The sequence below is a fragment of the Mobula hypostoma genome, chromosome 20 (assembly GCF_963921235.1).
Source record: "Mobula hypostoma chromosome 20, sMobHyp1.1, whole genome shotgun sequence".
Lineage (NCBI taxonomy): Eukaryota > Metazoa > Chordata > Chondrichthyes > Myliobatiformes > Myliobatidae > Mobula > Mobula hypostoma.
The window spans coordinates 45,862,254-45,885,983 of record NC_086116.1 but is presented as its reverse complement, the minus strand read 5'-3'; the positions used below and the strand labels follow the sequence as shown (position 1 = coordinate 45,885,983).

The window sequence follows — 23,730 nt, the reverse complement described above, 5'->3', positions numbered from 1 at the left end:
AGTGGCATAAGGACAGGCTCTGCATAATTCCCCAGCATAACTTCCTCAAAAAACAAAACCATTCCAGTCCCTACTACAGGTGGTGTTAGGCTCACCTGGGAGCAGTCTGAGGTGGGGAATGGGGCAAAAGGCTGAATAAAGCCATGGCCATCAATTTGCTTAAAAGTCAAAAAAGTCTGACTGCAAACCACATCCTGGGCTCAACTGGCCATCAAAGCTATTAAAAATCAATGCCATTTCTAGATGTTTTCCAGTGAATTTAATCCAAGAATTAATTAAATACCTTTTATTTACTGGAAAACTGAACCCCAAAAACCAAAGTAAATTCAATGAGAAAACAAGTATGTGAACTAAGACCAACTGTGCTTTAGTCCTTCATGACTGTTATTGAACTTACAGGAGATGATCTTCCGAGTTGCCAGATTTTCCAGGCTTAATGCTGGGGAATTGCCAAGACTTTGCCAGTGTCAAGGAGTGATTACACCAACAATCAGCAAGTTTAAGACTTGCACATTTGCAGTGCATGCGTGGAAATCCCAAGACTGCTGGCACTTGTTTACTACTGCACAGAATATCCATTACTTACTTACAAAGTCCAGACAATGACTCAGAACACGGCTTGGAAGGAGAGCCAAAATTAAAAATAAATGACCAGAGAGGATTTCTGAACTATACTTACTGTGTAACGGGGAGTTTGCCTCTTTACATCAGCAAGAGTCACATCAATGCCCATCACTCCTAGAATCAGCTGGTTCTGAAATGGCAGATTGACGAAATAATGATCAATAACTTTTAAAATTGATTATCTGTTAAAATATTTGCATTCTTTTCATTTTTTCAATATAGAAAAGCATTAGGCAACATATGTACTAGGTGACATGAATCTGCACAATATCTGCACATTGGGATAAATTCAAGTGTGCGCCAAATCTTGGGAATTAAGGACCGATTTGGGTCTGACCCGGATCTGGGCCGTACCCTCCAAATATCCGGACCTGCATCTCGGGTTTTTTTTTTGCACTACCTTACTTTCCATTTTTCTATTTTCTATTTATGATTTAAAATTTAAATTTTTATTATTTACTATCAATTTGTAATCCAGGGAGCGGGAAGCACAGAATGAAATATCACTATGATGATTGTATGTTCTAGTATCAATTGTTTGGCAACAATAAAGTATTTTAGTTTAAATCTTTTTAATATTAGAACACTATGACAAAACTGACATCATAGTTATAACCATCGTCACATGACAGAAGCTTTATTGTTGAATGAACAAAATATTTAATACTTCTACTTTCCCTAACTAAATGGAAAATTTACCATATTAAAAGGTTTTATTCAAATGCAAGTTGTTACTCTCTCAATTCTCTTTTACGTTGGCAGATCAACTGATGATCCCACTGGTGATAGCACAGGACAGTTAATATCTTAGTCCATGTGTATTTTGTAGCATTTTAGCTTCTAATTGATAGCAATTATTTTATTTGGTATCTTTAGTTAACTATTATAGCTTGTTTTTCTCTTGCTTCTTAATGTCTATTAGCAGTTGGCTGAAGAAACAAGACAGTTTCTCAGCCATTCTGAGCTCAGTTGGATTGATCGATGCTCGGCTAACCATTTAACATCAAACAAGCAGAGTTGGTGACATTCGTACTGACAGCTCCAAATATATTTGGATGATGCAAGCTATTAAACATACAGCAAGAGTGCAGACTCTCTCTCTCTGCCCAGGTTAAAGTATGAAATTTGTTGCTTTATAGCCACAGTACTGTGCAAAAGCATAAAATTATTAGAAATTACAAAATAAATAAAATAGTGCAAAAAATGCTATACAGTGCAATAAAAGAGACATGAAAATCTGAAGACGCTCTGGAAGAGCCTTATTATGATTTCACTGGGACCAACGTATTGATAGATCATAAAGAAGACATGTCAGTGGCTCTACTTCATTAGGGGGTTGAGGAGATTTGGTATGTCTCAAAAGACTCTTGCAAATTTTTATAGATGTTTGGTGGAGAGCATTTTGTCTGGTTGCATCACGGGCTGGTATGGAGGTTCAAGTGCGCAGGACCGCAAGAGGCTGCAGAATGTTATAGACTAAGCCAATTCCATTATGGGCACTACCTTCTCCATCATCGAGGACATCTTCAAGAGGCGGTGGCAAACGTTACTAAAGGAATGAGCCTTTTTTTCGGTACTATCATCAGGGAGGAAGCACAGCAGCCTGAAGACCTACAGCTTCTTCACCTTTGCCATTTTTGCACTAATTTATTGCATTTGTAATTTTCTGTCTTTGTATTGTACTGCTGCTGTGAAACAATTTTCACATCATACAAGACGACGATAATAAACCCGATTCAGATTCTGATAGCAGACAGAGGCGGCAGAATTCTCTAAAGTTCTCCATGAGTGGCAGGGTAGGGAATGTGAGAAGACAGGGGAAAACAAAAACAAAGTGTTAACAAGAATAGTGATCCAGTGTCTTAAGTTTTGGTTACATTGTGATGGAACGATGGAACTTGTGAGAATGTATTGAGGAGACATTATGTACTTTGTCCTTAAAGGTCTGAGGGGATGATATAACATAATGGCCTTTTAAACTGAGGATAAGTTAGGAGATCCATTGCAAGGATATAAAAGAGAGAGATGAAGGGATTGAACAAGTATGAACTAGGCTCTTTCTCAACCATCTTATTATCAGAGTGGATATTGATTCATTGTAAAATCTGTAATTGTGAAAAATGTCCTTCAATTTCAGGCAGTGTTCAAAGACTGCAGCCAATCTCTCTGGCAGTACGTGTTCAAGATAGTATCTGATAGCAAGCAATATAAAGCTGTTGTTAATAATAAGGTGAAAATTCCAACCTCTACTTCAAAACAATTCAGAGTTTTGCAGGAAACAGTTCCACAATAATTCATAAAAGCCTTGATGAAAAGCCAATAAAAATTGCAGATACGTGATGAACAATAACTGTTTATTGCACAGATTTAAGGCAAACAACACCAGACTCTCCAACTTAAAACATACCTGGTTCCCACTGGCATCTTTAGTTAAGTTGAAGACGGGCAGAGTTCCTGTGATAACAAGACCGAGTTCCTATTGTAACGGTAAAGTGACAGGTACATATAGAGAGACAGGAACATATGACACACAGATGCACATAAAAACAGCAACAGGTTAGAATATCTGTGGAAATAAATTAATTTAAAACATTTTAATCAATTTCAAATTAACTAAAATATCAACTTCCAATGAATGCAATTTATCTGGAAAAAGACAACCATTGAAGTATTCAATTCTAAAAACACATCATAAACTATATTAATTCATTTTTAATTTGAGCTTCACTGATGAAATGCTCCCACCCTCTTCTCTGTGCATCAGGTACTGCTCCTTAATTTTTTTTAAATTGCACTCTTTCAGGTTTCTTGCTTTGTTGGTTGCCTGTAAGCAAACAAACCTCAGGGTTGTATAATTTATACATTCCTTGATAGTAAATGTACTTTGAAACTTTGAAGTACAGCTTTGTTTTAAGTAGGCTGCACTGCACAAATACAAGGTAACCCAAGATGGAGACAAGTAATCTTAAACAGCTGTACAATTAAGTTAAACCAAATTCTTTCATGAACAGCAAGAGAGCAAACAAAAATCATCACTGGGTTTTGCAGTAATCCTAGTTATGAACCATGAACTGAGTTTGTTTGCCTTAATAAATTGGCAGCATTTAATGCCAAGATTCTTAGAAAATTTTCAGCTGATTAAAACACTAGAGAACTCTGATGTATGAGTACTAAATACTGCATGCCAAAAGAGCTAAGGGAGACAGGACAGCAGGTGTTGAAAAATTCAACTACAGACATCCCACCTCTCCCGGAAGTTCCGGGAGTCTCCCTCATATTGATAGCGGCTCCCTGACGCCCTGAAATTATATACAATGTCTCGGAAATCGATTTTTTGAGAAAGAGAGGGAGAGGGAAAGGGAGCATGATTGGTCTCTCTTCATGCTAAGAGTGGTCCCCAACCACTGGGCTGCGAGGAATCAATTTGATCTGGCGATATGAGTCAGCTGCACCCTTTCTCATTCCCTGTCATGCACTGTTGAATTTGAACACATGCGAGGCCATGACGCACGCGACATCCATGTCAGCGTGGGAAGATCAACTCCTCGAGCTTGCAAATTGCGACGGGCTGAAAAGTATGTTTGACATAACATCTCTGCCAGCATTCTGGATCAAAGTCAAGGCTGAATATCCTGAGATAGCCACGGAAGAACTGAAAATGTTGCTTTCATTTCCAACATATCTCAGCGAAGCGGAGTTTTCTGCAATGAATGCAACGAAAACTAAATTGCGGAATAGACTGGACTTAAGGAACCCCCTTCGAGTATCGCTGTCTCCCATCACCCCTCGATGGCACCGTCTTGTTGCAGGGAAACAAGCCCAGGGCTCCCACTGATTCAGCGATATTGGTGTGTTGCAATGATTTTATATGTTCATATGAGGAAAATATGCGCTGTGTTTAATATCCAAACGTTACTTAAAATGTTATGATGCTATTGACTTATAATTGACTTATCACTATATTCATGCAAGGAAAATATACGCTGTGTTTAATATTAAATTCGTTAGATAAACCCTTTTAGAAATGAAATTGAATGTATTAGCCACCTATAAGTGACTTATAGTTGACTTATCACCTATATTCCGGTCGTGATTAACACCACACCCCCCCCCCCACCCCGGTCGGCCGGTCCACAAGAACATTGGCAATATTAAACCAGTCCGCGGTGCAAAAAAAGGCTGGGGACCTCTGCTAAGCAGACCTATCAGTTTTCTCTGTGGGCGGGCTTTACAGTGTTGCTCGCTGCACTGTTTGCAACAGTGACTTTTCTATTGCCCATGGTGGGTTAAAATGTAAAAGACATGTTGAGGTGAGTTTAACAGGTGTCATTCATTTATTAGCATAGCTAACGTTATTTAAACTAGCTGGCTGGCTGCTAAGGAGCTACTCTATTGATGTCCTACGTGATGGGCCAAACTCCCTGTAGACTTGCTTAAAGTTGTAATAGAATAAACATGATAATATAACATAATGTAAGTACATATTTTAATGTCTCATTTTCTGCATATACCCAACTTGGTTTACAGATTAGACAAAATCACTACACAAAGTATTACATACACCCTTGAAGGTCAACGGGGGACGGATCTGGGGTTGCGGGGAGCCGGGGTGCTACCTCCCTGAAATGAGTTTTTGCAGGGTGGGATGTCTGCAACTATGCAACTTAATTTTTCCAGCATTTAAAAAACTGAAAGTGTTCAGAAGGTCAAACAGCAATGCAAAAATAAGAAAATAATATTATGAAATTTCCACTAACTGATGTGATGTAATGATCTGCAAGGATGTCAACGTTTTCAGTGCACCTCAGTACATTAAACAATAAAAAATACATTTACCAAGCATATTTTTAGGTTGTACAAAGATATAGACGTGGAGAACACAGAGTACACTGTGATGTGGTGCAGAACAAAGTGGTCAAATTAAGAATTATTTTAAAAACTGACAGTTTGAAACAAAAGAGAAATAAACAAGTCGAAACAGAGGTACAGCCACGTTTATGCAGGAAAGGAAAGCTTGGCTTCTTTGAAATTATTAAATTCTACATTCACCTCAAAGCGAGACCTCGAACCACCTCCTCTCTGAGGTGAAGCTTTTAGACTTTTTAAAACTTCTGATTCCATTTGCTTTGAAAGCAGATGGCAAAACTCTGAACAATTGTGATTTTAGTGTATAGAAATGTAATTCTTCAAAGAACAGGACTTATAATTACACAGTCTTCACACCAGCATCCAGGACTTGCAAAGTACCGAAACAAAAAATGAGTCGCTGTTTCCTCAACTTATGCTAGAGAAATGCAAGATGGTGAAGACAGGAGGTCACAGCACGAGAGAAAGTGCAGGAGCCGTAGACAAAAAGACCCTACTCTGATTCCGTCATTGTCCTCCTACATTCCAACAATCCCCAACACAAGCTGGAAGGACGGCAGCCCATTTCCATCTGAGTATGTTACACCCCTTTGGGCTTAAAATTGAACTTAATAATTTCAGGAAACCACATCTCTTTTCACAGATGTGGCTATCATTCTCTCTTTCAATATTCTTTTTTTCCCCCCTCTAAATGCTGTTTTTAAAGTAATGGTAACAATGATAGGCACTTCCCTTGTCTCCATTTCCCCCAAGTCTTCAAAATTAAAATGCATTTGACTTCCTACTGCTCCAGCTTCAATGAAAGGTACCAACCCAAAATGCTAACTCTTTTTCTCCCCATTGGTGCTGCCTAAATTTCTCAGCACTTTCAGTAGGTTCTATTTTAGTTTTGAATTTTCAGCATCTGAAGTTTCTTGCTTCACCTTAATTGCCAATGTTAGGTATGATCACGAGCACATGGAGAGCAGTGGCTTTAATCAAATAAACACAGCTACAGTTCATCAGGAGTTTGAGATTTAGTATGTCACCAAAGACACTAGCCAACTTCTACAGATATACCACGGAGAGCATTCTAACTGGCTGCATCACCATCTGGTATGGAGAAACAACTGCACAGGAAGGATCGAAACAAGCTGCAGAAAGCTGTAAGCTCAGCTCCATCATGGGCACTGGCCTTTCCAGCATCCAGGACATCTTCCAGGAGTGATGCCTCAAAATAAAAAGCGTCATCCATCATTAAGGACCCCTATCACCCAAGGCATGCCCCTTTCTCATTGCTATCATCAGGGAGCAGGTATGGAAAGGCACACACTCAATAATTCAGAAATACCTTCTTCCCCGCTGCCATCAGATTTCTGAACGGACATTGAACCCATGAACACTACCTCACTAACTTTTTTTTTTAAAACTTTGTATTTTTGCACTATTCATATTTTATTTATATATACACACACACACACACACACTGAAATTCACATTTTTCCTCTCTTTTATGCATAACAATATACTGCTGCCACAAAGACGCCAAGCTTGACAACATATGCTGGTGATATTAAACCTGATTCTGAACAAACACACGAGATACTATTCAATCAGCATAGTGTGGATGTGGATCTGTTTTCGGAATGCAATTTCCTTTCATCATGTTTCTTGTCACTACTGTTCTGCAACCAGGTTGCGGGAATAGCATATGACCCTTTACAACTTGCAGCTCCTGTTTTTCACCCTCACCTTGGGAAAGACCTCTGCCCACCACACTCTAATGTAAAGCAGTTGCATTTATTAACATTTCTGGTTTAATTTGCTTTGGGAGGTGATTGTAAAATCCTGAACAAGTGTGATTTTAGTATACAGAGATGTTCCTCTACAAAGAACAGGACTTATAAATTACAGAGACTTCACACCAACATTCACCATCGCCAAACCCAGAAGGAAATATTTACAATACCCCACCACTTTATGAAGCGGTTGTGTTCCAAGAAATCCATATATAACCCAATTTTCCACAATGCTAACCTTTGATAAAAGATGACAAACATTCTTCCACATTTTATATTTAGTTTTCCCCCACTTGAAGTTTGAAAGAGCAATTTTTATTCGCTGTTTCTTGTCAGAAATTTGTGAATTCCCCAAGGGTGAATTACCATTACCCAATCTGCAATAATGCAGGGATTTACTGGATAATCAAATTTACCTCCAAAGAAAATGTTGCAGTCTAATTATGGGAGGTTTCTATTTGCTCAGAAAATCTGTCTTGGGTGGCAGGATGGAGATAAGTCTTTACCAAAGGAGGTGTAAGGCGCTCCTTCCTTCCACTAGCCTGCAGGTCACCCTGGAGCAAGGTGTAGCACCCGCTTAGCACCCCCCTTTCCCCGCCCCCACTCTGATTTGGGTCATGTGAAGCTACGGGAGCAGGTGGTGGATGGTCATATGAGCAGCTGGGTCAAATCACAAATCCTGGTTATGCACTTGCTGACACCAGACAGACAATCTCTGAGGAGTATTGATAATGGCTTGGGTCACCCGCCTCGAAAATACACTGCCCAGAAGAAAGCAATGGCAAACCATTTCTGTAGAAAAGTTTGCCCAGAACAATCATGGTCATGGAAAGACCATGATCACCCACGTCATATGACATAGCACATAACAAACGGACAAATCTGCCTTTAAAAGGTAGGAAAAGAGGGGAAATGAACAAGATTTCAAAGAGCATGTTTAAGACTTCTATTTGATTAAGAGCTCAACAAAAATAAATATCCTGACCAGTTTGATTAATGGAAAAGAAATCGGGGGAAAGGGAAAGGGAGTGGGAGTGTGGTGCAATAACAGTCAAAAGAAAGTGCGTAACTGGTAATTGAGAGACACTGGCAAAATAAAATCAACTGATCTATTTTATTTTGAGAGACAAGAGTAAAATAAAATTAAGCTGATTTATTTTTTGGAATGAGAATGGGACAAGATGAGGGAACTGATTAAGATATAACTTGACAAGATGAGAAAACTGGAGGGCATAGGTTCAAGGTGAGAGGGGAAAAATTTAAAGGGGATCCTCGTGGCCAATAGCAGGCAAGTAGAATTAATGCCATGTAGACACTGGTTGGCAGGGGTGAGTTAGGCCAAAGGCTCTGGTTCTGTGCTGGCCAACTCTATGAAGCAATAAAGAGATAAAATTAAAATTAAAACAAAGGAAAAGGTGTGAACCATAAAGGAGAGTGTAACATCGTAGGCTAACGGCAGAGGGCAGAAAAAAGACAGAGAGTAGAAGTTGAAAGCAGTTCATTAGACTGACAAAAGGGAGGAAGATGTGTTCCACAAGGACCACCTGTACCATACAGGTTAGGGTTTGAAAGGCAGAATAGGCTCCAAATCTGGGAATGGTAGTAAGCAGCAACAAAATGTGGAGTGAGCACGAATAAAGAGAACCACACAATAGTACAATAATAAACTTGCAGAATGGTCATTTTAAATGGGAAATCAATAGAAATAAGCACAAGGCTGGGCACTTTTGGAAGGAAGGACAATGAAATGAAACATCTTTCCTCTTACGGAAGAATCTGGAACTAATGAGCAAGCTCATTTCTGTGGAGCTCATTTCCTCAGTGAGCAATAGATGCAGATTTTTGAGCAATTTTAAAGCAAGGAGTAGATATTTGATAAGGTGCCAAAGATTACTGGGGTGGACGGGAATGCAGAGTTGACATGACAATCAGATCAGCTGCGGTATTGTTAAATGGCAGAATGAACTTGATGGGTGGAGTGGCTTAATTCATGCGTCTCTTTGCCTCACAATAAGCCCACACTTGTGTCTTCCTTTGAGATTGCCAACACTCGTCAAACTGCCAGCTGAGGGCTGAGTAGAGGCACCTGAATGCCAAAGCACACAATCATTCAATTTAATACCTCCAGTCACCAGCTCAGAAATGGACACTTCACGTGCTGCGGATTCACCTGGAGGTTGGATCTGCAGATGGTGAGTCACCAAGCAGAACGGGACTGTGGCCAGGACAGAGGGACGCAGCAGCAGTGTGGAGTTTCAAAGAAACTGGAGGTTTCAGATACAGAATAATTAAAGACCAGGAGGACATTCAGTCCATCATGGCTTCTGCTATTTTCTAACAGAAAAATAGTTTTATCACTAAACCCTACTTCATAGCCTTCCAAAGTTCCCCTCACTGCACAATTATCCCATTCCCTCTTGAAATTTACCACGGCACCTGCGTCACATCTTCATACAATAAATTCTAGAGTCAACCACAGAGTGGGTTTAAAAAAAAACATTGCTTAAACCTCTTTTAATTCTTTTCCCTTTTGTTTTGTGCATGACCCCCAGTCCTCAACCTTCAACCAAATGAAGCAGATTCCAACCATCCACTCTATCCAGACCCCACCCTTCCCTGTTTCATATATTTCTAACAAACCAACCCTCAGCCTTTCCTGATTTTACTTGGAGATACAACACAGTAACAGGCTCTTCTGTCCCAATTATACTCAAGTTACCAATTAACCTACTAACCCACATGAATGGGGGGGTGGGCGGGGGGAGGGGAGGAACTGGAGCACCTAGAGGAAAACCACACAAATCACAAGAAGAATGTACAAGCTCCTTACAGACAGCAGTGGAATTGAACTGGTGTAAATAGTAATAGCTTTATGTTAACTGCTATGCTACCATGCTGCCACCCAAGAAAACAGCTCCTACCTTTCCAAAGCATCCTCACCCCAGGAATAATTCTCATCAATATTTTCAGTACCTTCTCTGATGCTTTCAACAAGATAGGCAGTGTTTTATAAAGGTTTGGCATACATTCCCAACTTTTATACTTAATGTCTTTACTGATAAAGTCCAGAACTGTGTAAGCCTTATCAACTGCTTTCTCAACCTGCCATTCTGTTTTCAATGACCTGTGGACTCATACACTCAAGCACTTCTGCTCCTAAACAGAACTCTTAATCCTCTTTTGATTCTCCATATTCTCCCCACCAAATCGCAACAACTTGGACTTCCCTGCATCAAATTGCATCTACAACCATTCCAATAAGCTGCTGTTTTCTGCTTATCTATCACCATTGTTCATAACACTGCCAAGGCCTACCCCTGTTCCATTAGGAACACAGCTATTCACCATCTTCCAGTCCGAAATACAGACATTAATCAAAACCCGGGGTTGTCTTTCAGCTCCTTCCTGCCTAGTGTTACAAATTTATAAACACATTATCCACCATCTCATCAAACATGTCTGTAAATCCATGTTCAACACATTGATTAGATGATTTTCATTAATATTCTTACCACATCCAACAATCCTATGAAACTGATCTGAATTTAATTAATCCTGTTTCCTTAATGCGACTATTAAGCCTGTTGAAACAAGATCAGATCAATTATTGCTCATTGAATCCACATCATAGAAATAGATGGCTCAACCCAAGTGGCTTTCTGCTAATCGTTCTCCCCAAAGCCTTTCATCACCTGTTTTCATATAGCCCTTCGAGAAAAATCCTATCAGAATAAATCCAAGCCTATTCTTTTCTCAACCATGTACTTAAACTCATTGTCCACTTCATTCGTTACCTCATGTACATAAAGCAGGATAGTTTCAGAGTTGTTGTGTCTTGTTGGGAACAATGTGGCGAAGTGAAAAGAGGATTAAGGCTCTGTTCAGGACTTTTAATTCTAAAAGCTCCTCTATCATTGAAGTTAAACAGCCTGGCCTCTAGCTGCGTCAGAAAGTTTCCCTACAACAGATAGCTGCACAGCTACATATGAAAGGATAGGTATATTGATATGTCTGCTGAAAACTCCAAGTCCAATGCCACTGAGCATGGAGTCATCAGCACCAACCTTTAAAGGGCTTCAAGCCCTATTCGGTTCAAAATCACTAAGTACTTTATAATGACAAGTATAGAAAATAAATAACTGAGGAAAATAGATTAGATGCATTTAGGAAAACATATACACTCAGTAGCCACTTTATTACGTACACCGGCTCATTAACACAAACATCTTAACAGCCAATCATGTGCCAGAAAGTCAATGCATGAAAGCATGCAGACGCGATCAAGAGGTTCAGCCGTTGTTCAGACCAAGTATCAGAAAGGGGAAGAAATGTGATCCAGGTGACTTTGACCGTGGAATGATTGTTGGTGCCAGACGGTGTGGTGCGAGTATCTCCGATACTGCTGCTATCCTGAGATTTTCACGCAGTTTACAAGAGAGTGGTGTTGAAAACAAACCTCCAGTAAGCGATGATTCTATGGTGAAAGCACCTTGTTAATGAGGTCAGAGAAGAATGGCCAGACTGGTTCAAGCTGACAGGAAGGTGACAATAACTCACAACCAGCTGTTGCAACAGTGGTGTGTAGAAGAGCATCTCTGAATACATGGCACATTGAACCTCAAAGTGGATGGACCACAGCAGCAGAAGACCAGGAACACACACTCAGTGACCACTTCTTTAGGCACAGGAGGTACCTAATAAAGTGGACAATGAGTGCAAGTACACGTTCGAGAAAAGAATTAACTTGGGTTTTCTTTTTCCTGATGGGACTGTTCTAGAAGGACACTATGAAAACAGGTATCAAAAGACTTTGGGGGAAATTATTAGCAGAAAGCCACTTGGCTTGAATCAACTATTTCTATGATGTGGACTTAATGAGTGAAATTGATCCGAACTTGTTTTAACAATGCAGTGCCTTCAACATATTGCAAACATATATTTCATTAGTGTACTGAGTGGGGTCTTACTGCTTTTCTTTCCCCATCTTATTATCTTCAGCAGAATTTAACTCCTTTCTAACATCGTTCTTTTAGCATCAATCACCATGGTTCTCATTAAATACCCCTGCAGGTTTTGATGATGTGTTAATTGATAATCCCAGGAGTTTCATCTCACCTTTAATAATTCTTTTTTTTAAACTGATACGCGTGAATTCCATAAGTGGAAATTACAAGAATTTTATAGGTTTACGTGCACAATTCCCACTGTCATTAACGGGCAGTGGCATGTTTGCTGATAATTCAGCCGCAGCACATTTGGAGACAATACCAACAAATTCTGACAGCTGCAATAAACCAGAGAAGTGCCAATGCTTTGCCAATGTATGCATAAAAGGCAACAATCACATGGGATAAAGTTTCTTTCAAGATTTTTGAAATGCTAATTGGAATGACTCATTTTAATTTTTGTAAGTGACAGAATGGTATTTCTGCAAAGTAAAATGGTCCCTAATTCCCTCTCCAATATGGTAGAGTGAGAGAGGTCACTCACTCGGGCTGCACAGTTTAAGATTGGAAAGGCTGCCAATCCTCTGATACATTTTATCAAAGATGTCCTACATTTAAAATATTAATGAAAGGAGTGATTAGGTCAATAGAAATAGAAACTACTTTTAAATGTGACACTGCTTTTAAGTTACAGCACTGAAGCTATTAACTTAGTCTACCAGCTCATAAAAAAAATCAGTAAATGTCCAGCTTATAAATATTGTAGCCATTTCAAAAGATCAATCTAAAACTCACTGGTAGCGCCACAACATGATTTCAGCTTTTAATCTAGTATTTCTAAATGTAAACACTATTATATCACTCTGCTATCTGTTTCTTCAAAAAAAACCTTTGACTTTATTATCATATCTATACCTTGCTATTCTGATAACTCAACCAGGGGTTGAGAACTCACCATTTGAGATTATGGCCTGCTTAAAGGAAATTTTTGATACTTTCTTTTATACAACCAATGAATTTTTTAAAAACGTTGTTATTGTTCTTGTCAGCACATTGATTTTCACTGCCTCTTGGCTTTAAAATTCTCAGATAAAATACCCATGATTCTCTCGTATCCCTTTTGCCTATCACCTGTCCAGCTCTTGGCTCCATCCCTCTCCCTGCTGTCTTCTCCTATCATTTTGGATCTCCCCCTCCCCCTCTCAAATCCCTTACTCACTCTTCCTTCAGTTAGTCCTGACGAAGGGTCTCGGCCTGAAACGTCGACTGCACCTCTTCCAAGAGATGCTGCCTGGCCTGCTGTGTTCACCAGCAACTTTTATGTGTGTTGCTTGAATTTCCAGCATCTGCAGAATTCCTGTTGTTTGCGTTTTTAAATTCACTACTGTGAAGTCTCTTCCGGTGATGCCTACACCGAAGTTGTTTAGATCCTCTCTTCGACGGGAGTTCAGTGAAACCATCTCTCACTGCTCCCCATCTGTAATTTCTTCGGCTCTTCAACTTTTCGACCACACTTTGACTCAGACTCGCTATCACAGCCATATATCCTTTCTTGGAACGTGCCTCCATCGCCAACTTACTCCAGTTGGCTTTAGGATTCGTTTCCAAGCCTCTCAATTTGGACCTTCTGAGCATCCCAGGTACTCACATTTTATTGACTCTGCCTCTCGCCGCTTCTCCCGTCAAGCTCTGAAGGCGACTCTCTCCGCCATGAGGAGGTACTTGGTGTCCCTATCCCAGACCCTTCCACACCTTCGGGACACTTTCTTCGCCGTCTGTAATGGTCCTACCCGTTATTTCATTCTCCGTCAGATTCACGCCTGCAATCGCTGTTTTTTTGACTTTGTCATGTTAGGCAAAGATCGCAAGATCCTACATCTACGGACTCCAGAGCCTGCTGGCCATGAAACTAGCAGGCATGAACTTCAGATTGCCTCTGCCATTGATCTCGCCGGCTCCAACACCTCAGGGCATATTCAAAACCCGGACTCCAGCAACGACCATGGAGACATTCAAAGTGATTGCGCAACCACCAACTGCGACTCCAGCCTTGAACTCCAGGCCAGATCTTTATGTGCTGCTGTTGTGACTCCCGTCTCCCCTTCCCCCACCAGCACTCTGCAACCCCGTCTCCCTCAGATCCCACCGTCAGCTCCTGGGCCCTCAGAGGCTCCATCTTCCTCTCACCCCAACCATCCCCTCTCCACTGACACCCCCAGTCTCCCCCCCCCCCCCCGATCCCAGCTCTTCTCATCCATGCTGGGTCTTTACCATCCCCTCCGACCTTCAACTGTCTGAGGCAGAACGCTCTGTTCTCAGTAAGGGCCTCACCTTTGTCCCGCTTCGCCCACACCTCAGCGAGTTCCGTGTTCGCCATGATGCAGAACTTTTCTTCCGCTGTCTCCGTCTCCGAGCCTACTTCTTCGGCAAGGACTCTTCCACCCCCACCGATGACCCCTTCTCCCGTCTTCAACCCTCCTCTTCTTCATGGACACCCCGCTCTGGTCTTCTGCCTGCTCTGGATCTCTTTATCGCTAACTGCCAACGGGACATCAACCGTCTCGACTTCACCGCACCTTGTCCCCATTCCAACCTCACTCCTTCGGAACGCTCTGCTCTCCACTCCCTCCGCACTAATCCTAACCTTATTATTAAACCCGCTGATAAGTGGGGTGCTGTTGTAGTCTGGCGTACTGACCTCTACCTTGCCGAGGCACAGCGACAACTCGCGGATACCTCCTCTTATTTACCCCTCGATCGTGACCCCACCAAGGAGCACCAGGCCATTGTCTCCCACACTATCAACAACTTTATCCGCTCAGGGGATCTCCCATCCACTGCTACCAACCTTATAGTTCCCGCACCTCACACTTCCCGTTTCTGCCTCCTACCCAAGATCCACAAACCTTCCTGTCCTGGCCGACCTATTGTCTCAGTTTGCTCCTGCCCCACCGAACTCATTTCTGCATACCTCGACACGGTTTTATCCCCCCTTGTTCAATCCCTTCCTACCTATGTTCGTGACACTTCTCACGCTCTTAAACTTTTCAATGATTTTAAGTTCCCTGGCCCCCACTGCTTTATTTTCACCATGGATGTCCAGTCCCTATATACTTCCATCCCCCATCAGGAAGGTCTCAAAGCTCTACGCTTCTTTTTGGATTCCAGACCTAATCAGTTCCCCTCTACCACCACTCTGCTCCATCTAGCGGAATTAGTCCTTACTCTTAATAATTTCTCCTTTGGCTCCTCCCACTTCCTCCAAACTAAAGGTGTAGCTATGGGCACCCGTATGGGTCCTAGCTAAGCCTGCCTTTTTGTTGGCTTTGTGGAACAATCTATGTTCCGTGCCTATTCTGGTATCTGTCCCCCACTTTTCCTTCACTACATCGACGACTGCATTGGCACTGCTTCCTGCACGTATGCAGAGCTCGTTGACTTTATTAACTTTGCCTCCAACTTTCACCCTGCCCTCAAGTTTACCTGGTCCATTTCCGACACCTCCCTCCCCTTTCTAGATCTTTCTGTCTCTGTCTCTGGAGACAGCTTATCCACTGATGTCTACTATAAGCCTACTGACTCTCACAGCTACCTGGACTATTCCTCTTCTCACCCTGTCTCTTGCAAAAACGCCATCCCCTTCTCGCAATTCCTCCATCTCCGCCGCATCTGCTCTCAGGATGAGGCTTTTCATTCTAGGACGAGGAAGATATCTTCCTTTTTTAAAGAAAGGGGCTTCCCTTCCTCCACTATCAACTCTGCTCTTAAACGCATCTCCCCCATTTCACGTACATCTGCTCTCACTCCATCCTCCCGCCACCCCACTAGGAATAGGGTTCCCCTGGTCCTCACCTACCACCCCACCAGCCTCCGGGTCCAACATATTATTCTCCGTAACTTCCGCCACCTCCAACAGGATCCCACCACTAAGCACATCTTTCCCTCCCCCTCTCTCTCTGCATTCCGCAGGGATCGCTCCCTACGCAACTCCCTTGTCCATTCGTACCCCCCCATCCCTCCCCACTGATCTCCCTCCTGGCACTTATCCGTGTAAGCGGAACAAGTGCTACACATGCCCTTACACTTCCTCCCTTACCACCATTCAGGGCCCCAAACAGTCCTTCCAGGTGAGGCAACACTTCACCTGTGAGTCGGCTGGGGTGATATACTGCGTCCGGTGCTCCCAATGTGGCCTTTTATATATTGGCGAGACCCAACGCAGACTGGGAGACCGTTTTGCTGAACACCTACGCTCTGTCAGCCAGAGAAAGCAGGATCTCCCAGTGGCCACACATTTTAATTCCACATCCCATTCCCATTCTGACATGTCTGTCCACGGCCTCCTCTACTGTAAAGATGAGGCCACACTCAGGGTGGAGGAACAACACCTTATATTCCGTCTGGGTAGCCTCCAACCTGATGGCATGAACATCGATTTCTCTAACTTCTGCTAATGCCCCACCTCCCCCTCGTACCCCATCTGTTACTTATTTTTATACATACATTCTTTCTCTCACTCTCCTTTTTCTCCCTCTGTCCCTCTGAATATACCCCTTGCCCATCCTCTGGGTCCCCCCACCCTTGTCTTTCTTCCCAGACCTCCTGTCCCATGATCCTCTCGTATTCCTTTTTGCCTATCACCTGTCCAGCTCTTGGCTCCATCCCTCCCCCTCCTGTCTTCTCCTATCATTTTGGATCTCCCCCTCCCCCTCCAACTTTCAAATCCCTTACTCACTCTTCCTTCAGTTAGTCCTGACGAAGGGTCTCGGCCTGAAACGTCGACTGCACCTCTTCCTAGAAATGCTGCCTGGCCTGCTGCCTTCACCAGCAACTTTTATGTGTGTTGCTTAAAATACCTTTGTTGGCTAGTGAAATTTTTTCGGTGGCAAGTTGGAGAATTGTCTCTACCAAAGGAGGTGCAAGGTCTTCTACCCTCCACCAGCCTGCAAGTAACCCTTGGGCAAGGTGTAGAACCGCCCCTCCCCCCACCCCGATCAGGATCACATGAAGCCAGGAAGCAGCAGGTGGATGGCCATACAAACAGCTGGTGCATACCACAAGTTCTAGTTATGTGACACTGGCATCCAGCAGACAATCTCTGAAGAGTATTGATAATTGCTGGGGTCCCCATCTTGCCCAGAAGGTGGCAATGGCAAACCACTTCTGTAAAACAATTTGCCTAGAACGATCACAGTCAATGAGACCATCATCACCCATGTCATAAGACACGGCACATAATTTTTCCCTCATTAGGGAGAGAGAGAGAGAGAGAGCCTGTCGTATGTTGGATACTGGGTGAACAAGTAGTCTTTTGGGGTACTGCGCCTTTCTTGATGATTTGCTACACACTTGAGTGCTCGGTGGTGGGGGGGGGTGCCAATGCTTTTTTCTGGTGGGGGAGGGAAGCCGTTGCTTTGCTGCTGCTTATGCATTAGGGGGGGCAGCTGGGGGGCGGCTTTGGGGTTCTAACACTTAACTGTCATTCATTCTTTGGGGCACTCCTCTGTTTTCATAGATGTTTGTGAAGAAGAAGAATTTCAGGATGCATACTGTATACATTTTTCTGACATTAAATGTACCTATTGAACTAGTTAATTATTGGGCTTTGTGTCTATTTTACAATGGATTAAGAAGAAAAGTGCATGAGTTCCATGGGGTAAAAATTTGCTCTCTTCGGTACTTAAGCCCACAACATAGTGGTGTACGGTTTAGTGCAAAAGTCTTAGGCACCCTACATTTTGTATACAGCTTGGTTTTAAATATTTTTTTCTTCTGCATTAGTGTCTCAAGGAAAAGAACACATTTTAGATTTCCAAACATTCATTTTCCAAAAAAAAGTTAGAGTTTTTTTTATTTCATTAAAGAAAGTAACATATGAAGCAATAACAGCACGATTGCTTTGTAGGCACTGTTTTAATATCTCAGTGTAAACAAAGATAACAAACAGGATGCTAATGATCAATGACATAATGAATTGAATGAACTAAACTAATTATCTGAAACAGAAATGGGTGTAGAAGGAATCAAACAAGGTGAAGGACAACCAAACTAAAAGGTGAGGGTGTGGCAGATGTGACAGTTTAACCTTCAAATCATCAATTCTTACACCATGGCAAGAGTGGGCATAGCAACAAGGCACTGGGGGGGCGGGGGTCGTCCTGCATCAGCAAGGGCACTCCCCAGCAGAAATCTTGTGGCAGACTGGAGTTTCAAGATGTGCCGTCCAAGCTCTTGTGAAGAAGCACAAAGAAATGGGGAAGATTGAGGTCCAGAAATGCAGTGGTCGGCCATGGAAACTGAGTGTAGCAGATAAGAGATGTCCCTTCTCTATTGGAAGAAATCCAGCACTGCTACGAGTTCTGAACCCACAGAAAACACTGAAACTCAAACACACCACTCTACAGTCCCGAGGGGTCTTGTCAGAAGGTGGTCTTCATGGAAGAGTTGCTGTCAAAAAGCCATTCCTCTGAAGGGGAAACAAAGCCAAGAGACTCACCTACACACAAAAACACAAGGGTTGGGGCTGAACAATAACAGCAAGTGTTCTGGACTCGCAAATCAAGATTTGAAATTTTGGCCCAAACTGGAGGCAGCTTGTATGTAGAAGAGCTGGAGAGCTCTACATGGATGATTGTCTGCATCCAACAGTGAAGCACGGCAGAAGTTCCTTGCAAGTTTGGGGCTGTATTTCCACAGATGGATTTGGTGATCTGGTCAGAATTAATGGAAACCTCAATGCTGAGAAGTACAAGCAGATTCTCATCCATCACATAATACCATCAGGGAGGCGTCTGATCGGTGCCAATTTCATTCTGCAGCAGAGCAATGACCCCAAACACACAGCCAAGTTCAGAAGGAACTACCTTCAACAAAAAGAACAAGGACTTCTGCAACAGATGGTATGGCAATTTCTCCAAGATACTCACAGGAACCTAACAGCTGATTTTCTTATAAAATTGCACAACAGTGTATCAAAGAGTACCAATGCAGTTTTGAAGACAAAGCGTGGCCATACAAAATATTGACATGATTTGGTTTTATTTAACTGTTTACTGATCTTTACAGTAATTTTTTGATATTTAGAAAATTTTCATTTCATTAGTTTTGAAAGCATTTTTGCTTTACAGAACCTTTTTACATGTGCTTAAAACTTTTGTACAATACTGTATATGTACTAAATGTCACTTCTGAAATTCAGTTTCATTAAATCTCTGTGACTCCATCACACATGCTGAAAAGTAACAGCAGCAATTTATATCTCAACCTAGTTTTAGTTCATCAGCATTGTTAAATGTTACCTTTACTAAAATCTAATTTTAATTATGTATAGAAGTTGTTTTTAACCAGTTTTAAATCCAGGCTCAAGCAAAAGAAAATTCAATACATCTTCATGCTTTCTTCGATAATAAAGAACATAAACCTTTACCATTCAGATCCCAACAGAAAAGCTGATCTAACAACTTATTCCTTTGCTGGCCTGCTTTGTTTACAGTGCTTTACTGATCACAGCAGGGGGATGGGAACCAGAGTGATAGGGTTGAGGATGGGGCAGTTGGTATACAACCTGACACAGTATTCAGTGAGACTATCAGGAAGAACAGGGCAGATGATGGGGAAAAATTGCAGTCAGTGGGATGAGTTGCAGTAACAGTGGGACAAATTCAAAGAGGGTGACAAATACAGGACTGAAGGTGTTATATTTGAATACATGCAGTAAACTGAATAAGATAAATTGTCTTGTAGTGCAGTTAGAGATTGGCAGGTGTGATGTTGAGGGTATCACTGCATCATGGTTGAAGGAATATCATAGTTAGGAGCTTAATGTTGAACCAAAAGAAAGGCAGGTAGGCAGACAGACGGGGGTAGGTTGGCTCTATTGGCAAAACAGAAATCAAATCCTTAGAAAGAGGTGAAATGGGATCAAAATAGCTTCAAGACTTTGGCCTCAATACCGCCTTGTATAATTGAATCTTTTATTTCCTCACATGCAGACTCCAGTCTTGGCAACAACATCTCCTGCACGAGGTCCATCAGCACAGGTCCATCAAGGGCAAAGCCCTCCCCACCACAGAGTGTTGTTACAGGAAAGCAGCATCCACCATCATGAACCCTGAACACCCTGGGCCTGCGCTCTTCTCACTGCTGCTATCAGGAAGAAGGTACAGGAGCCTCAGGACTCACACCACCAGGTTCAGGGACCATTATTACCCCTCAACCATCAGACTCTTGAACCAGAGGGGATAACTTCACTGCCCCATCACTGAACTGTTCCCACAACCTATGGTCTCACATTCTATAGACACTCTTGGTCTCATGTTCTTGACATTTATTGTTTATTTATTATATCTTTTGTTTCCCTCGTACTTGCACAGTTTGTCGTCTTTTACTTGATAGCTGTCTGCCCTAGCTGTCAGATCTTTCATGATTCCATTACAGTTAGTTGATTTATTGGGCATGTCCACAAGAAAATGAAACGGAGGGTTGTATATGGTGACATACAAGTACTTCAATAATAAATTTACTCTGAACTTTTGAAGGTGTAGAATCCTTGTGGGTAAACTTAAGAAACTACAAGGGCAAAAAAAGACACTGATGGAAGTTATATCCAAACCTCTGAACAGTAGCTAGGATATGGGCTATGGGAGATAGAAAATGCATGTCTGAAGGGCAATGTTATGATACTCATGGGGGAATTTTGATATTCAGGTAGATTTGGAAAATTAGGTTGGTGCTGGATCCCCAGAGAGAGAATTTGTCGAATGCCTATGAGATGGCTCTTTAGAGAATTTGTGGTTGAGCCCACTAGAGGAAAGGCTATTCTGGATCAGGTGTTGTGTAATGAACCAAACGAAGACAACTTAAAAAAAGCCATAAGGAGGGAAAAGATAAAATATGAAGGTAAGCTAGCCATTAATATCAGAGAGGATACCAAATGTTTCTTTCCAGATATATAAAAAGTAAAAGAGAGCCAAGAGTAAATATTGGACCACTGGAGAGATTGTAATGGGGTACAAACAAATTGCAGATGAACCAAATCAGTATTTAGCATCCTTTTTCACTGTGGAAGATATTAGCAATATGCCAGAAGTTCAAGAATGTCAGGGGGGCAGAAATTACATTATATGTCAATGATGTGGATATCAGAATTGATGACTTTGTGGCCATGTTTGTGTACAATACGAAGACAGGTGGAAGGCAGGTAGTATTCAGGAAATAGGGAGGTTTTCAGAAGGACAGGCAGATGAAGAGAATGGGCAAGGATACAGCAGATACAGTACAGTGTCAGGAAGTGTAGGGTCATACACTTTGGCAGAAGGAACCAAAGAACAAGTTATTCTCTAAGTGGGCAAACAATTCAAAAATCCAAGGTGTAAAGGGAGTTCGGAGTGCTCGTGCAGGATTCCCTAAAGATTAGCTTGCAGGTTGAATTAGTGGTGAAGAAGTTAAATGGAATGTCAGCATTCATTTCAAGATGACTAGAATATTAAAGCAAGTATGTAATGCTGAGACTTTATAAAGCACTGGTGAGGCCTCACTTGGAATATTGAGAGCAGTTTTGGGCCCCTTATCTAAGAAAGATTGGAGAGGGTACAGAGGACGCTCATAGGAATGATACCATGAATGATTAAGTTATTGTATTGAGGAATGCTGAATGGTTCTGGACCTGTGCTTTTTGGAATTTAGAAGAATGAAGAAGCATCTTGTTGAAATCCATTGAATGTTGAACAGCTTAGATAGGGTGGATGTTTCCTGTTATGAGGGAGTCTATGACCAGAAGGCACAGCCTCAGAAGAGTGGGAAGTCAATTTAGAGCAGAGATGAAGTGGAATTTCTTTAGCCAGGGGGTGGTAAATCTGTGGAATTTGTTGCCACATACAGCTGTGGAAGCCAGGTCCTTTGTTGCACTTAATGCAGAGGTTGACAGGTTCTTGAATCATCAGGGCTTGAAAGGTGTGGGGGAGAAGGCAGGAGAATGGAGTTGAGAGGTAAAATGGGTCAATCATAATGAAACAGTGGAGCAGGCTCAAATGGCCAAATGATCCAATTCTACTCCCATCTCTTACGGTCTTACGTTTCTGTCGGTTCTTAATTTCAAAGCCAGTCAACCTGCAGTGGATTTCAAAAGTTTTTAAAACATTTCTTACATGGAATACACATTGGATTGAGTAAACCATTTGCTTCAGGTGCCCAGAATGAACACCTTTCCCACGTCACCCTCGAGTTGAGTATCCTCGACTTGTACCCTCCCTATCCTCGTCCCTTTCTCTGGCTCCTTCCTCCTTCCTTTCCAGTCCTGATGAAACGTCTCGGCCTGAACTGCCAACTGCTTACTCCTTTCCATAGATGCTGCCTGGCCTGCCGAGTTACCCTCGAGCAGAATTCACTATTTAGAGAATCATGGCCAAGAACTTGCACCTTACTGTACATGATACAGCTCAGTGATGCAGCCATAACAAGGCCACAAAATTGCTTTCATTCTTCAGAAACCTTTTTCTTATTCCTGTGGCACCATCAATTATTCACAAAGTGGTAAGAGAAGGGGTGTGGAGTCATATCGAGCAGTCCCAAATGCACCACCATTATAATGCAACTTAAGGTGAGTCTATGACATTAATAGAACAGTACATCTTCAGGAATCGTGTCATGACTGTCTTGGGGTTTGGGATGGGCAAATCGGATTATTCTGCAAATATGACTACGGCGGTCAGTAATTGAGCTGACTGCAGGACATCTCACTAATCCTTTACTGTCAGTCAGAATTCTGCAAGGTTGACCAGGCTTCTTGTTGTTGACGTCATCTGTCCAACTTGGTTCTTAGAAATGACAGTGAGACGTGTGTTAGATGGATTTTCTCTCCCCACAAAAGTCTAGTGACTAATACTGTAATTAACTGACTAATCTCTGGCACTCATATATTGAAAAATAGCACTGAGAGAAAGCTAAACCAAGAGGAAAACCCAATTGCTTTTATTGATGTGAATTTAAACTCCCGATTTTCCTTGGCTGGATAGGGACACACATCTCCTGCTAACTTGTCCAAGCTTCTCACATCCAAGTTCAATTATATTCATTATGTTACATTGCTTCTACGTGGACCTCGACTTCTGGCTGCTCACCCTCCCACTTAAGAACGCCGAGGACTCGATCCGAGATATCCCGTACGCCGGCACCCGGGAGACAACATACCACCCTGGAATCCTGTGCTCACCTACAGAGTCACTGTGTGTTCCCCTATCTAATGAATAAATCTTTGCTTTAATTTCTGGCCCATAATGCACAAGGAGTTGGTTATAATTTGCCAAGGGTTTCAATACTGATGCTCACTGAGTGAGGAAATGCAAGTGGCTGCATTTGGCATCAACCACACAAAATGCTGGAGGAACTCATCAGGCCGGGCAGCATCTATGGAAAAGAGTAGACCGTTGACATTTCAGGGTCCTGACGAAGAACCTCGGCCCGAAACGTCAACTGTTTACTCTTTTCCATAGATGCTGTCTGGCCTGCTGTGTTCCTCC

General features: G+C 42.1%; 1 protein-coding gene across 3 annotated transcripts in view; it reads right to left on the bottom strand.

Annotated features, from left to right (window-relative positions):
- LOC134359480 (voltage-dependent calcium channel subunit alpha-2/delta-1) overlaps positions 1-23,730 on the bottom strand; it is a 761,998-nt gene that overhangs the window by 153,665 nt on the left and 584,603 nt on the right. For all 3 annotated transcript variants that reach the window (XM_063072791.1, XM_063072789.1, XM_063072790.1), the window contains exons 16-17: positions 3,032-3,100; positions 680-754 (exon numbers count right to left, since the gene is read on the bottom strand). In XM_063072791.1, coding sequence (XP_062928861.1) covers positions 680-754; positions 3,032-3,100 — 144 coding nt within the window. The remainder of the gene's footprint in view (positions 1-679; positions 755-3,031; positions 3,101-23,730) is intronic.